The sequence below is a fragment of the Melopsittacus undulatus genome (assembly GCF_012275295.1).
Source record: "Melopsittacus undulatus isolate bMelUnd1 chromosome W unlocalized genomic scaffold, bMelUnd1.mat.Z SUPER_W_unloc_2, whole genome shotgun sequence".
Lineage (NCBI taxonomy): Eukaryota > Metazoa > Chordata > Aves > Psittaciformes > Psittaculidae > Melopsittacus > Melopsittacus undulatus.
Genome location: NW_022993944.1, coordinates 2,153,801 through 2,170,616, shown reverse-complemented (window position 1 = coordinate 2,170,616; position 16,816 = coordinate 2,153,801). Strand labels below are relative to the sequence as shown.

The 16,816-nt window shown below is 49.7% G+C and overlaps 1 protein-coding gene across 1 annotated transcript; it reads left to right on the top strand.

Moving 5' to 3' along the window:
- Positions 1-3,065: 3,065 nt before the first annotated feature.
- Positions 3,066-12,258, top strand: LOC117438213 (putative sodium-coupled neutral amino acid transporter 7). The gene is given in 8 exon segments (XM_034073702.1): positions 3,066-3,199; positions 4,383-4,803; positions 5,034-5,229; positions 5,315-5,459; positions 5,764-5,772; positions 8,313-8,402; positions 11,755-11,812; positions 12,154-12,258. Coding segments are annotated over 7 exon segments (906 nt in total). The 5' UTR covers positions 3,066-3,199; positions 4,383-4,500.
- The last annotated feature ends 4,558 nt before the right edge of the window (positions 12,259-16,816 follow it).

Below are 16,816 nucleotides of genomic sequence, written 5' to 3'. Positions count from 1 at the left end.
CTGCTGTGCTTGGAGCTAGAGTAGCTGCGTTGTCTCTTGCTTTGCCATCAGATCCAGAGACATCTTTTTTCCTTTGAAGGTGCCGGACACTGTTGAACAGGGCTCTGTAAGCATAGATCAAGCCCCAGCATGTTGCCATGATTTGTCCCTCTCTGATATGACCAGGATGACAACACACCTCATTTAAGTGTTTTATGAATTTTTCTGGATTGTGCACTTGTTCATTGGTGAAGTTCCAAAGCACTGGAGGGGCCCATTGGCCTAGATACTTGTCCATACTATCCCACACACCCTGCCACTCATGACTCTCCAGCCTCAGGGAAAATCTCTTGGTCCTCCTATATCATTGTCTAACCCTAGACAAGGCCCAAACCTGACTCTGCTTAACTTTCGAGATCAGACAAAATGGTCATGGGTAAAACACACGCTGTATGTGTGCCAACATGCTGATACCCATCACAATCAGAAGGCAGGTTTCACGCGTACCCAAAGGCCTTCAAAACCTTCAGAACTCTCAAATGAGGCTGTAAATAGTCTGGTGTGGGAGCTGGGCGTGTAAGGGAATGTCTCCTTCCTAGGTTGACCAACCGAGGAGGAAAAAAAAAGATGTGTAATTGCTAAACAATCCAGTTATATACCCCCCAAAGTATAGAGGTGATGACCACACTGGGAACACAAGCCAGATCAGCTTCATGATCAATGAGTCTATTGTATTACAATTCATTACCATAAAGTACAGTGAAACAATAACCTTAGCCAAGGCCCCCCAGCTGATAAACACTAAAACAGCAAATACTGGCTGTAAGTAAGGTATGACATGTTGAATCTCTGAGACCAAGCACAACAACTCTGAGAGCCAATAAATCAACGTTGTGACGAGCGACTATTAATCCAAAACAATAAATGCTTATCACAAATACGATTAGACATGCTCTGGTCAGATCTGTCATTATTTCAACCCTTCGTGCCCCAAGTTGGGCACCACAAAAAAACTGTCATGGTTTAAGCCCAGCCGGCAAACCAGAACCATGCAGCTGCTCGCTCACTCCCCCTTCTTCTTCCTCCCCCCACTCCCGGAGGAATGGGGAAGAGAATTGAAAGAATGTAAATCCCATAGGTTGAGGTAAGAACAGTCCAGTAACGAAGGTATAATACAAAACTACTACTGCTACCACCAATAATAATAATGATAAGGGGAATAACAAGGGAAGAGAATACAACTGCTCACCACCCGCCGACTGATGCCCATCATGACCTGAGCAGTGATTTGGGACTTCCATGTAACTCCCCCCTCCCCCAGTTTCTATACTGGGCATGATGTGCTGTGGTATGGAATACCCCTTTGGCTAGTTTGAGTCAGGTGACCTGTCTCTGCTTCCTCCCAGCTTCCCCTCCTCCCTGGCAGAGCATGAGACTGAGAAAAGTCCTTGATCAGAGTAAACATTACTTAGCAACAACTAAAAAGCAGACTTCCACTATCTGAAGGGGGCTTATAGGACTGCTGGGGTAGGACTCTTCATTAGGGACTGTTTTGATAGAAGAAGGGGTAATGGGTTCAAACTTAAACGGGAAGTTTAGATTAGATATAAGGAGGAATTTCTTTACTGTGAGGGTGGTGAGACACCAGAACAGGTTGCCCAAGGAAGTTGTGAATGCTCCATCCCCAGCAGTGTTCAAGGCCTATCTGGACAGAGCCTTAGGTGACATGGTTTAGTGTAAGGTGTCCCTGCCCACGGCAGGAGGGTTAGAACTAGATGATCTTAAGGTCCTTTCCAACCCTAACTATTCTATGATTCTATGAAAAACATCAGTGTTATCAGTGTTGTTCCCAGGCTGAAAGTCCAAAACACAGCACTGCACCAGCTACTAAAAAGGAGAAAATGACTGCTACTGCTGAACCCAGGATAGACGTTCTCTCCCCTCTTTGCTGGCAGAAACAAAACCTCCTCGTGTACTTTGACATGGCCTACCAGGGCTTTGCCAGTGGGGACTTCAACCGAGATGCCTGGGCTGTGCGGTACTTCATCAACCAGGGCATTAACATACTCATATCACAGTCCTATGCCAAGAACATTGGGCTTTATGTTGAATAGGGCAAGTGGTATGAAGATGGCTTCATCCAGGCTGCCTCTGGGGTTTAGCAGCCAATGTCTTATGTTGCCCATGGTCATCCTGCAGTAGTGATAGGGCACAAGAGATTACCCGCTGGGAGCTGGTGGAGACCCTGCTAGACAACAGGGCTCTGATAAAGGTATGTGGTTCTTGGATAAGTCCCACCTCAGCCCTGTGTATTCAAAGGGCTGAGGCTGCGACCTGAAAACCATCTTTCAGGAGAGCATGCAGGTGCCTCCACGGTGATCTGCAGTGATGCAGACAAAGCCAAGAGGGCCGAGTCACAGCTGAAGATCCTCATCCATCCCATGTACTCCAACCCATCCCTGAACGGAGCCCTCATCGCCTCCATCATCCTCAACACCCCTGCCATATGGAAGGAGTGGTAAGAAGGAACCCCTAATGCTCATGACAGCAAGACGTGAGGTCTCTGTGTCAGCCCTGTGCTGTGCTTACTGCCTGCAGAACCATGGCCAGCAGCAGGGTTCCTTTGGCAGGCTGATGCTTCTGCCTGATCCAGGGATAAGCAGACACACCTCCTAGCTGTGCTGCCTTGGATCAGGGAATGCCTGCCTACCCTGGAGGTATCCCTGCACTCTTTATTTATCTGCAGATATTATTTTATCTGGGTTTGGGCAGTGCTGCCACCAGGCCTCCTACTGGACCCGTGGCTTTCAGAAGTGAGAGATTCCTATGATTTTGTAGTAGTGTCCAACAGCTATGGAGTAAATAAATAGCAGTCACCTTCAGGTAGCAAGAGAGGGAAACAGCTCCCCAGGTGGAGCCACAGGCTCATGCTCCCTGGTCGTTGCTCATCTGCATCCCTGAATGAGGCTCTTCCAGGTGGAGAGAGCTGATTCCCAGTAGTTGGGGTGGGGGGAACAGCATGGGTGCATCCCAGCCCTGCTCTGAGCAGTTCCTGGGTTGGCTTCTCAGGCTCACAGAGGTGAAGGGCATGGCTGACTGGATCATCAGTATGCGGACTCAGCTGGTGTCCAACCTCAAGAAAGAGGGATCTTCCCACAACTGGCAGCACATCACTGACAAAATCAGCATGTTCTGCTTCACAGGGCTGAAGCCTGAGCAGGTAAATGAAGTTCCCATGGACTCAAGGTGTCATTTGCAATCCTTGTCAGTAAAATCTTGACTGCAGGTGCCAGAATGAGCCCCGGTACACAGTTCTTCCTCCAGGAGAAGGGTGCTATGGGTGGGGTGGGGGCGGAGTGGAGTGGGTGGTGGGAGGGTCTGGAGTGGAATGGAGTGGATGGTGAGAGGGCCGGGACACGGAGGTAACCAGAGTAGGGGGTTCGGGAGGCTCAGCGATCTGCTGTGGCATCCCTGGGAACAGCGGGGTGCTCCACATCGCCCCTGGAACATGCCCCTCCCGGAGCGGGGCAGGCGTGGAGCTGTGGAGTCACCCTCGGAGCGGCCCCGGCTCGCAGGGTCGGGGTTTACCGAGGCCGCCGAGGACTCACCGGCCTGGGGACTCTTCCCCACAGGCCTGCGAGGTTCCCCAGCCCCTAAGGCTTTGAAGAGGATTCCCGGCACAAGCTTGGGATTTGAGCAGCCTGCAGGCTAAAGGCGGGCTGGTCTGGAAGGGTCTTTGGAGACATTGTCTAGGGGAAAATAAAGAGATTTCCCTCGAAAATAGATTTCCCTTGGCTAAGTAGATCATTCCTGCCGGGCTGTGAGGGTTCATCTCCAGCTCAGAGGCACTGGGATGAGATCTGGACTGTATAACCCCCAAGGGCTGCAGTGCTGGAAACACCAGGTCTTCAGGTCCAAAAGCTTCCAAGATGTCTCATGCTGGTGGCACCATGGGGTGCACTGGAATTGGTCAGCTCTTTTCCTAGTGACACGGTGTTTCTGCTGCAGGTCTGGGTTGTCCAGTTGAGCCCAGGCTTGACCTTTATCCAGGAGCATATGCACTGTGGCTCTTGCAGAGCTTGCAGGAAATGGGGATGGAAATTGGGAAGTGAGAGCCGTGACACTGGGCCTGCAGGAAGGCGAGTCTTGCCATGAGGCTGCAGCTCCCCGGCCCTGCAGCCACAACTCAGTCCCCCATCTGATGTCAGCAGTGTTCTCACCCTGCATTTGGGGTATGAGAGGTGAGTTCTGCTGTATCTCTGCTGGTGTAAGGACACCTGCATGCTGTGACAGAGCTGAGACCCAAGGAACTCATTTCCACCATGCCCCCATCTGATGCTCAGGTTGTTTCTTGTTAATGGACCTTAATTAACACGTACCATGTCCTTCTTCATTGCTTCTAGTAGTGAAGCACCTCACACTGCCTGCTCGTTCCCTGCCCTCCCTGCCTGATGGAGCCAGCGCTGGCACAGGACCCTCCTCAAGGCAGCCAGTGGAGCCTGGTGCAGGAGCACTAGTGGGATGTGGATGGTGGCATGTGCCACCCTGGGAGGCACAATGGCTCAGGGCACTGGGAGCATCAACTGCGACTACAAGGACTGGGAGTGGAGCTCCAACACCAGGGAATGGGCCAGGCTCCTGCAGAGCCCCAGCATGGAGACAGTGCCAGAGAACAGAGAGAGCAAAAGGAATGGTCTGGGGGCCATGTCGGCTTTGAGAGCCGTCTTCATCATGGTCAGCACTGCCCTTGGGGCTGGGCTGCTCAACTTTCCTGCTGCCTTCAGCATGATAAGCAGCGTGGCTACAGGCATCACACTGCAGATGGTGAGAGGTAGGGAAGGCACAGTCCCTTGTTCCACCCAGGGAGGGGGCATGGGGTGACATGTGGAGCCCCAGATGGGGCTCGGGGAGGACCCAGCTCCTGGGAAGAAGAGCTGTTGGGTGATGTGCACCAGAGATGCTCAGTGTGTTCGGGGGTGGCTGCCTGGGGTGGCTTTGGGGACTTCTTCATGCTGTTGCCTCAGTGTCACCTCCCTGTCTCTTCCCCACCCCAGTGCATGTTGATCATCATCAGAGGCTTGGTCATCCTGGTGTACTGCTCACAGGCCAGCAATGAGTGAACCTGCCAAGAGGTGGTGTGGGCCATCTGCAGGAAGGTGCCCTACATGCTGTGCGAGGTGGCCATAGCCGTCTACACCTTCGGTATCTGCATCACTTTCCTCATCATCATTGGAGACCAGGAAGACAAGAGTGTGTCCCATAGGGGAACAAATCCAACCACTTGCTGTCCCTTCATCTGGAAGGGACAACCTGACCATTCTGGTTGTCCCCACAGTCATTGGTGCTCTGGTGACAGAGCCCAAGAAAGCTGGGAGCAGCTGCTGGTACACAGACTGCAAGTTCACCATCAGCATCACGGCCTTCCTCCTCATCCTGCCTCTCTCCATCCCCAAGGAAATCAGCTTCCAAAAATACACCAGGTGGGTGGGGAGAGTCCTCTGGGGCTAGTGGCCAGGGTGGGCCAGCCAGCACCCACCTAAGCACCATCCCAGGGGATGGGGAGTGGAAATGCTATGGTTCCATCACCATATCTGCCTGCTCACCCCTGAGGGGTTGGACATCTCCTCCGCCTTCCCGTGCCTCAGTTTCCCCATCTGGGAAACACTGAGACTGCTGAGCACCATGTGGCCACACTGTTGTAGTATGGGCTTGTGTCCCTCCCTTCTGCTCGCTGGAGGAAGTGGGGAGAGATGCTTTCAGCTGTGTTGTGCCCTGTCTTTGGAGATGGCTGTCGTGGTTTAAACCAAGTCCCCCAACTCCCGGAAAGTTAGGAAGGAAAATCCAAAGAATGTAGCCCCCACGGGTTGAGATAAGAACGGTTTAATTGCTAAGGCACAACACCAATCACTACTGCCATTACTACTACAAATAATAATGATAAAACCAATAACAAACGAAAAGAATACAACACCCCATCAGCCACCGACCCATAACTCACTCCACCCTGCCCGGCCGAGCACCGCGTGCTCCCTCATCCATTTTCCTCCAGAGCTCCACCCTTCCAGCTCTCTCCCCCAGTTGCATCCTGGGCATCACGTGCTATGGTATGGAATACCTCATTGGCTAGCCTGGGTCAGGTGTCCTGTCTCTCCTTCCTCCCGGCCTCCTCTCCTCCCTGGCAGAGCATATGCTCAGAAAAGGCCTTGAATAAAAACACCCTCAAAACATGCTTGCTATCAAGCAACTGTTCCCAGCCCAGAAGTCAAAACACAGCACTGCACCAGCTACAAGAAGGAGAAAAAAATGACTGCCACTGCTCAACCCATGACATTGTCCACCCCTTATTCCATACCATTCACATCATGCCCAGATCCCACATTTTCAATACACCATCACTCTTAAGTCCACCCCTCGATCATGAGTCAATCTCTATGTTACATCTCTGGAATGATGGCCTGAAGTATCTGGGCCACCAGGCTCAAAATTATTCACCATCCCCTTCAGCAGTTCTACAGCTTGCTGCTGGGGACTCCATACAGCTGCCTTCCACTTCCAATGCTTCCAAAGCACCGGAGGGACCCAGTGGACCAGATACCTGGCCATACTGTCCCACAAGCCCTGCCACTCATGACTGTCCAGCCCCGGGGACAGTCTCCTGGTGCTCCAATGTACTTGTCTAACCTTAGACAAGACCCAAACCTGACTCTGCTTAACTTTTGGGATCGGGGCTGATGTAGCTGCCCTGCTTGCCAGTTCTCCCACCACCAGCTTCTCTTCTCCTGAGTCCGGATCTTCCTTCTCTGCCTTGCTGGGAAGTGTTGCGTGGTCTCCTGTATCCTGCTGGGGCTCGGTGGGCGACTTCCGGGGAACACTCTCGGCCGTCGCGGGGTTGGGAACGGCCGCGGGACTCACCCCCCCCGCTGCCTGGTCCTGCTGCTCAGCTACCGTCCTGCTCCGCTCCTCCCCCGCCTGTTCCCGCTGCTCTGCCGCAGCCGTTTGGTTCCCCGTGCCGCTCTCCCTGGCAGCCTCAGCTGCCGGCAGCTCCCAGGGCCGCTCCTTCCTGGCTTCACGCAGCCTCATGCAGACGGAGGCGAGGACAAGGGCAAGGACGGCGAAGAGCAGCGGGACGGCCTGGTACAAGTCCAAGTCCACGGCCACGTCCATCCCCCCTGCTGCCGGAGCCCCACCATATTACAAGCCTCTGACAGAAAGTACAGTGAAACAAAAACTTCAGCCCAAGCGCCATTATTGATAAACACGAACGCAGCTAATCCATACCCAAAGTACCTGGCAAAATCCTGAAACTGTGAGATCCAGAGAAAAACCTCTAAGAGCCAATAAATCAGCATTGTGACAAGAGACCATAAATCCGCTCAGATCTGTTCTTATCTCAAACCCTCGTGCCCCACATTGGGTGCCAAAATTGTCGTGGTTTAAACCAAGTCCCCCAACTCCTGGAGAGTTAGGAAGGAGAATACAAAGAATGTAGCCCCCACGGGTTGAGATAAGGACGGTTTAATTGCTAAGGCACAACACAAATCACTACTGCCATTACTACTACAAATAATAATGATAAAGCCAATAACAAGCGAAAAGAATACAACACCCCACCAGCCACCGACCCATAACTCACTCCACCCTGCCCAGCCGAGCACCGCGTGCTCCCTCATCCATTTTCCTCCAGAGCTCCACCCTTCCAGCTCTCTCCCCCAGTTGCATCCTGGGCATCACGTGCTATGGTATGGAATACCTCATTGGCTAGCCTGGGTCAGGTGTCCTGTCTCTCCTCTCCTCCCGGCCTCCCCTCCTCCCTGGCAGAGCATATGCTCAGAAAAGGCCTTGAACAAAAACACCCTCAAAACATGCTTGCTATCAAGCAACTGTTCCCAGCCCAGAAGTCAAAACACAGCACTGCACCAGCTACAAGAAGGAGAAAAAAATGACTGCCACTGCTCAACCCATGACAATGGCCATCCAGCAGAAAGCAGAGACAGTAAGGGTCCCCAGGCTGGGGGTCTGCAGGCCAGGCCTGCTCCACCAAGCATCTCTGTGTAACTTGGTTGCTGGAGCTGGACCAGGACTACCAAGGAGTGTTACTGCTTTAACACTTGACTCTTACTCCTGCCCAAACCCCTTGCTGCCAGGTCTGCTGCTCCCAGCTCTGGGGAGAGTGGGTGATGGTGCCTGGCATAATACCATGGGAAGGGAGAGCAGGGCTGGTCTTGATGGGAGGGCTAGGGTGGCCTGGGGCTGGAGATGCTTGGAGGAGATCCTCCATGGAGCAGGGAGAGAGCATGCTGATGGTCTCCTGTCCCTTCTTGCTGCTCCCTAAGTGTGATTGGCACCTGATATGTCACAGCAGTCATTATCATCAAGTACATCTGGCCGAACAAAGAGCTGGTGCCTGTGGAGATCCCCACCAGGTAAGCACAAGTGACAGTGGCCATCACAGCACTGCAGAGCCATGTAGGGGTGTGGGAGTGAGGGCTGCAGAGCCTGGGGCCAAATCCTTCACGAGTCCCATCCCTACACCTGGGGATGCCGCATGTTGCTGCCAGAAGCTCTCAAGTGGCTGCATTAGAATCATAGAATCATAGAATAGTTAGGGTTGGAAAGGACCTTAAGATCATCTAGTTCCAACCCCCCTGCCATGGGCAGGGACACCTCACACTAAACCATATCACCCAAGGCTTCATCCAACCTGGTCTTGAACACTGCCAGGGATGGAGCATTCACAACCTCCCTGGGCAACGCATTCCAGTACCTCACTACCCTAACAGTAAAGAATTTCTTCTTTATATCCAGTCTAAACCTCTGCTGTTTAAGTTTCAACCCATTACCCCTTGTCCTATCACTACGGTACCTAATGAATAGTTCCTCACCAGCAACCCTGTACACCCCTTCAGATACTGGAAGGCTGCTATGAGGTCTCCACGCAGCCTTCTCTTCTCCAGGCTGAACAGCCCCAACTTTCTCAGCCTGTCTTCATACGGGAAGTGCTCCAGTCCCCTGATCATCCTCGTGGCCCTCCTCTGGACTTGTTCTAACAGTACCATGTCCTTTTTATGTTGAGGACACCAGAACTGCACACAATACTCCAAGTGGGGTCTCAGGAGAGCAGAGTAGAGGGTCAGGATCACCTCCTTTGACCTGCTGGTCACGCTCCTCTTGAAGCAGCCCAGGATATGATTGGCTTTCTGGGCTGTGAGCGCACACTGCTGGCTCATGTTCGTTTTCTCATTGACTAACAGCCCCAAGTCCTTCTCTGTAGGGCTGTTCTGAATTTCTTCTCTGCCCAACCTGTAGCTGTGCCTGGGATTGCTCCGACCCAGGTGTAGGACCTTGCACTTGGCATGGTTAAACTTCATGAGGTTGGCATCAGCCCACCTCACAAGCGTGTCAAGGTCCCTCTGAATGGCATTCCTTCCCTCCAGCATATCAACGGAACCAAACAGCTTGGTGTCATCGGCAAACTTGCTGAGGGCACAATCCCACTGTCTGTGTGAATTCTTAAAGAGCCAAGGTCAATTGTCTTGATAGGCCTCTGTAATTTTCCACTTAAAACGTGCAGAGAATGATCTCTGCCAAGGTTGTAGTTTCCCACTGTATTTTTAGAGTAAGGTATTTAATCGCAATTATAACAAGTTATAAACATTAGCTCTAAACGATAGTAACCTCTAGACTAACCAATTAGAGCTCAGTATCCAAGGCTGTTACATAAGGGTGTAAGGGTATAAGAAGAGCACTGTATCTAATAATGTTTGGCAATCGCTTGATCACATTGATCGTCTCCGCATTGTCCGTGACTCCTGCGTTGACAACTGTCCATGTCACTGACAAAGATGTTAAACAAGACCGGTCCCAACACCGATCCCTGAGGGACACCACTCATTATTGGTCTCCAGCCGGACATTGAACTGTTGACCACAACTCTTTGAGTGTGACCATCCAGCCAGTTCATTATCCACCGAGTAGTCCACCTATCAAATTGATGTCTCTCCAATTTAGAGACAAGGATGTCATGTGGGACAGTGTCGAACGCTTTACACAAGTCCAGGTAGATGACATCAACTGCTCCACCCCTGTCCATCACTTTTGTAGCCCCGTCATAGAAGGCCACCAAATTGGTCAGGCAGGATTTCCCCCTAGTGAAGCCATGCTGGCTGTCACCAAGCACCTTGTTGTTTTTCATGTGCCCTAGCATGCCTTCCAAAAGAATCTGCTCCCAGATTTTGCCAGGCACAGAGGTGAGACTGAGTGGTCTGTAATTCCCCAGGTCATCCATGTTCCCCTTCTTGAAAATGGGGGTTATATTTCCCTTTTTCTAGTCATCAGGAACTTCACCTGACTGCCATGATTTTTCAAATATGATGGCCAGTGGCTTTGCAACTTCATTCACCAGCTCCTTCAGGACCCGCAGATGGATTTCATCAGGTCCCATGGACTTGTGTACGTACAGGTTCTTAAGATGGTCTTGAACCAGATCCTCATGTACAGTGGGCCCAAGGTCTAGGTTTTCACAGTCCCTGCGTCCACCTTCCAAGACTTGGGTGGTGTGGTCAGAGCCTTTGCCAGTGAAGACCGAGGCAAAGAAGCCATTCAGAACCTCAGCCTTCTCCAAGTCCTGTGTATCCAGTTTTCCTGAAAGTTTCTGGAGGGGGCCTACGTTGTCCCTAGTCTGTTTTTTAGCCGCTACATACCTATAAAATCCCTTCCTATTATTTTTAACATCCCTAGGCAAGTTTAGCTCTAATTGGGCCTTAGCTTTCCTAACCTGGTCCCTAGCTTCCTGGACAACATCCCTGTTTTCATCCCAGGCCACCTGTCCTTGCTTCCACCTTTTATAAGCCTCTTTTTTCCTGCATTGCTGCGTGTCTCAGAAGAGCAAGTGGTGATGGAGAACAAAGAGGTGTCTTGGAGATCCCCACAGCTCCATTGCAGGTTTTGAGGAGCACAGATTGACTTTTAGCTCCATTACAGCCAGCCGGGCCCGGAGTTTCCTATGCAGTGCTTGTGCTCATCTAGCAACAAGGGCTGTGCCCATTTTAGGATGATTTTGGTTATTCCCTTGGCCACCACAGCCCCTGTGGCTTGTCCCCTCCTTCATGGTGTCTGGATATTTCTGGACCCAGTGTGGGCAGTGTGAATTTTAGGGCAGGCAAAGTTCAGACCAGTTCTTGGCGCTGCCTAAGTAGATCCTTATTTTTTTACTGATGCTTTTATTGTTGTGCCAGGTCCCAGAAAAACCTTGCTCCATGAAAAAGCATCATCTTGGGTAGGGGGGACATGGTAACAGCAGAGGAGTGAGCCCATAACTGAGCACCTCCAGCTCCTTGAAGAGAAGGCTCAGTGGGGACCTTATCTCTCTCTACGACTACCTGAAAGGAGGATGAAACTAGGAGGTGGCTGGTCTGTTCTCTCAAGGAACAAGTGATAGGACAAGAGGAAACGGCCTCAAACTGAAGATTAGGAACAATTTCTGAATACTGATACTGAAGATTAGGAACAATTTCTTCCCCGAGAGGGTGGTCAGGCATTGGAACAGGCTGCCCAGGGCAGTGGTGGAATTGCTGTCCCTGGAAGTGTTCACAAACCATGTAGATGAGGCCCTCAGTGACATGGTTTAGTGGTGGCCCTGGCAGTGCTGGGGAACAGTTGAACTTGATGATCTTGAAGGTGTTTTCCAACCTGGTTGATTCTATGATTCTATGTTCCTGCCCCAGGTCACTGGGTGGGGGGCCCTGGTCTGACCAGTGGGTGTTTCTCTCCCATCAGCCCCTCCACCTGGACCGTTGTCTTCAATGCCATGCCCACCATCTGCTTTGGGTTCCAGGTAAGGCCACAAGCATGGTGCTCCCCTTCCACCCTGTGGCCACCTGGGTGGGGGACCGGCATGGTCCAGGGATGATCCAGGTCCTTGGGTGATCAGCCAAAACCTTCTCTGTGTGCTCACCACACGGCTTTGTGAGGGGGCTGAAGCCAGTTTGACATCTCACCACCCCTTGATGGAGATGAATCAATTTTACCCCAGCTAGGAAGTACAAGACAGCCTGTTGCCCCCCTTTTGTTCTCCAGTGACAAACCTGGGATATCATGATATCATGACAAACCCAGGGGGATCCCTATGACTCCAGTTCAGCCCATGTACCCACTCTCTCTCCATGTCACTGGCAGTGCCACATGAGCAGCATGAAGCAGCCAGAGGTGAAGACCTGGGTGGTGGTGGTGATGGTAGATATGGTGATCATCCTCTTTGTCTATACCAGCACTGTTAAGTGAGGGGGTGCTGTGTGAGTGTGTTATGGTCCTCGGAGGGGCTGTGAGCTTCTGGAGGGCAAGGAAATGTAGATTGGACATTAGGAAGAAGTTCTTCCCTGTGAGGGTGGTGAGGCCCTGGCACAGGGTGCCCAGAGAAACTGTGGCTGCCCTATCCCTGGCAGTGTTCAAGGCCAGGTTGGACAGGGCTTGAAGCAACCTGGTCTAGTGGAAGGTATCCCTGCTCATGGCAGGGGGGTGGATCTAGATGATCTTTAAGGTCCCTTCCAACCCAAATCATTCTATGATTCTATGACCCTTTTGTCAGCAGAGGGACAGAGCAGGAAGGGAGTGGAGTCTATCTACTCCCCCCTTGCAATATGCCCTATTCCATATCCATCCAAGTCTGGTCCCTCAAACACATGTGCAAAAGGATTGTCGCCATCCCCTGCTGACTGCTCCTTTCCCAGCAGGTGTCTGTGGCTTCCTGACCTTTGGAGTTGGTGTGGAACAGGATGTCTTGATGTCCTACCCCTCCAATGACATCCCCATTGCCCTTGCCCAGGCCTTAATCATCCTCTGTGTGCTGACATCTTACCCCATCTTGAACTTTTGTGGCTGCTGAGAGCTGGGAGAAGGCAGGAGCTGGTGTGGGCAGGAGGGGCAGCATGGGGAACCCCCCTGCCCTGCGTCTGTGCCCACAGGGCTGTCTTGGAGAGTCTCTGGCTCCACTACACCAGTTATAGGAGAGGACTCATTTTACTAACTGAGACAAACCAAGTTAAACTTTAGCTAAACAAAACAATGCACATGTCAAGAAGGAATAAAACAAAAGGTAAAAAACATTCTTTACCTATCCAGCTCACTGAAGTAGGAACCATTCTTTATGAAGTGCCTCTCCAGCTCAGTGAACTGAGAACCATTCCTCACAAAGTCAGAAGAGAAGCCAACCTAAGACCATAAAAGGAAGACAACAAGAAGTTCAGCCAAAAGTCAACAAAGATACAACCACCAAGGATCCCAAAGACCCTTGGGACCCTCACTCAAAATAAACTGTGTGTACTCTAGTGGGTGGTAATCTATGTTAATTAGTTATGGAGAAAATGATAATATGTATGTGATGTCTTGGAATTAAAATGTGTATGCATGAGATTGTGGGAATTCTTAAAGAGCCAAGGCCATGTAGTGAGTGATCCCGATACCCTGAGCCTTATTACTGTAAAGTAAGAAGATTCTTGGCCGTTTCGGGCGGGGTCGCACTCCAACCCTCGGTGTGCCACGGGTGGGGTGGGGGTGGAGTGGAGCGGGTGGTGAGAGGGTCTGGAGTGGAATGGAGTGGATGGTGAGAGGGCCGGGACATGGAGGTAACCAGAGTAGGGGGTTCGGGAGGCTAAAAGTACTTTAACCCTGTTTTCCAGGCATTAGCTTTTCTTATATCAAGTCGTCCCCCCCTTTTCTTTTACCTTTACAAATTCTTTTGCTATGTCACTCCATTTTGCTCAAGAGTTATGGCCATTTTCATTTTGTTGTCTAATCTTGTGTCTTTAGCAAGCTTTGTGAACACATACAGTTATATCCACATAGCAACGCCTTTTATTTGTGAAAGCAAATATATTCGTGTGTTTATCACAATTCCCCCCTCTTTCTTTTTCTTAATCTGTTTGGCTTGAGCCATAATTTTCATTTCTGGTTTTTCTCATTCATCCATTTTTTTGAAGATTAGTTTTACCTCCTGAAACTGATCATCGCGAGACCAAATTTTTAACATTTTAATTTTTTTTTTCTGTTATGTCAGGAGTAATTATTACACATCGTAATTCTCTATGTTCCTATGGACCTTTCTACTCATCAGGGGAACAACACAAGGTACAACAAGGAAAACAGTTATTAACAAAACAAAACCCAGCAGGATTCCTCTTAACCCTCCAATGTTCCACCAGTTATCGTTCCACCATTTTTCTATATCCAAGTTAAACCCTTTCCAGTTTTGAACAAGAACATGTTCGACCTTTTTCATTTCAGTAATTATCTTTTCAATAGCTTTTACTTCATCATCTATCTGTAAACAACAGTTGGATAGATTGAATTTCCCACACACCCCCCTTCCTGGGCTAAAAGGTAATCCAGAGTTAAACGATTTTGATATACTGCTGTGCGAATTTCGCTTTTCTGTTTCGCTAATATGGTTAATACTTCACCAGTTTTGTTAGTCACAATTTCCAGGACTTCTTGCAACCTAATTATGCTGTTTAACATATATATATATAGGAGTCCGGTATCGCCAAGATCCATCCTCAGCCCAGGAAGCAGGATTGTAATATGTAATAATTCATTCCGGGGGCCACTGATCATCTTTCAAGTTTCCAGTCTGTAGGTCCCTTTTTGCCTAGGATATTTGTCGTGGTTTAAAACTCCCGGAGAGTTAGGAAGGAGAATCCAAAGAATGTAGCCCCCACGGGTTGAGATAAGAACGGTTTAATAACTAAGGCATAACACAAATCACTACTGCTACTACTACTACAAATAATGATAAAGCCAGTAACAAGTGAAGAGAATACAACACCTCACCAGCCACCGACCCATAACTCACCCCACCCTGCCCGACCGAGCACCGACCGATACCTCCTCCAGCCCCCCAGAGCTCCAGCCCTTCCCAGTCTCTCCTGGTCACATCCTGGGTATGATGTGCTATGATATGAAATACCTCTTTGGCTAGCCTGGGTCAGGTGTCCTGTCTCTCCTTCCTCCCGACTTCCCCTCCTCCCTGGCAGAGCACAAGGCTCAGAAAAGGCCTTGGACAAACCAAACATTTGAGCAGTAACTCAAAACATACTTGCCATCAGCAACCGTTCTCAGCCCAAAAGTCAAAACACAGCACTGCACCAGCTACCAAGAAGGAGAAAAATGACAGCTACTGCTCAAACCAGGACATTATTTCAGATACATCAGAATAGACTGGCACTCCTAATCGTTCCCCCCCTATGTATTTGTAATAAAAAGAAACTTGTCCGGATGGTTCCCAAAACACATGTTCTGGTTCAATTCCCAGGTAATTCAGAGTATGCATATTTACCACAGATTCAATATAGTCCTTCTGGAGCTTCCCACTTATCCCCAGGATTCTTAATTAAAATCTAATTTTTCCCTCCATCTGCAATATCCGAAGGATGGCCCCAAGTTGTCCTTTTTCTTACTGTTTCATTCCAAATTCTACTCTTTTCACAAGTTAAATCCCCCACTGTTTTATTCCCTTGTCTCCCAGGGGGCTTTTTCCAACAGTTTGGCCAATGATACTTATCTGTAGTGCCCATTTTTTCACTCTCTGGGCTTTGCTTGAGTTCCATATATTATTGTCAGTAATATTAATTTCCTTTGACCCTCAAGGCCATTGTTCCCCCATATTGGTACCTCCATAAACATAACAATTGCTTATATTGAGTACTTTTGCTATATTTTCTGCCAAGTTCACAAACAAATTTCTGGCAATTGTGGGAATTTCATATTTGACCCCAGTTTCCCTTTCATGGTAGAAAGAATGGAACAGTAGTTCCTCCTTGTCCGAGTGTACAACTTCTTGGATCTTAATATAGATTAGAGTTCCTGGGTCTGAACCAGTGGTGTCAATCTGCAGGCCAAAAGTGTGTTCAGCCATTTTCCAGTCCTCATTCCAGGTTCTGGGTTTATTTATGGTTAAGTTCAGTGGGTTACACTGGTTTCTCCTGCACTTGTTTGGGGCTGTCAGCCTCTCTAGCTTAGCTACCCAATATCCTCGCTCCTGTAGTCTCTGGGTTTACTTTCCTGGGGTATAATCTGTGGTCCAAACAACACAGGTCCAAGAAGAACAATAATTCCAGTTCCTTGTACAATCAGTACTTGCCATTTTAGATTTGTACCTCCAAGAGGAGCACATATATTTTCGATCACGGGAGCAGGTTCGCACCTATTCCATACTTCCACATCCTCTTGCCCACTTACCACTGTCTATTGCTTCACAAGAGTCAAATATTACTCTTGCTGGGATATTTATGTTGGTAATTTCAGCTCGCCCTACTACTATTCCGTCTTTTGCCAGAGACCGCACTTCAACCACCATTCCTTTACTTTTTTTTTAGGATCATAACATATTATCTTGCCTTTAACATTACATCTAGTGTACTCTGTATTGTTATGGGTACACAACTCAAGCGGGGTTCCACTGCATCAGTAATGGGTGTGATAGATTAAACTTTTCATGGTCAAGTGCCCACTCAAAGTGGTCTTTATACATTCCATGCAATCGGAGGAGGCTCGTACTCTTGATAGGGACAGGAGCCATAAGAAGATCAGAGGTCCAATATGACATATACCTCCACACCTCCGGCCTGTGGGGTTGCTGCCCACAGCCGAGGTATGTTTATGCTTCTCAGTGGCAGGCGTAGAGGCCAACCTGGGTTTTCCCTCGGCCATCTTATTTTCTCCGATTCAATATTCATGCAAACTTTATTCACAGACCCTTATAGTGGATTCCCAGTTGTCCTGGTTTGAGCAGTAGCAGTCATTTTTCTCCTTCTTGGTAGCTGGTGCAGTGCTGTGTTTTGACTTT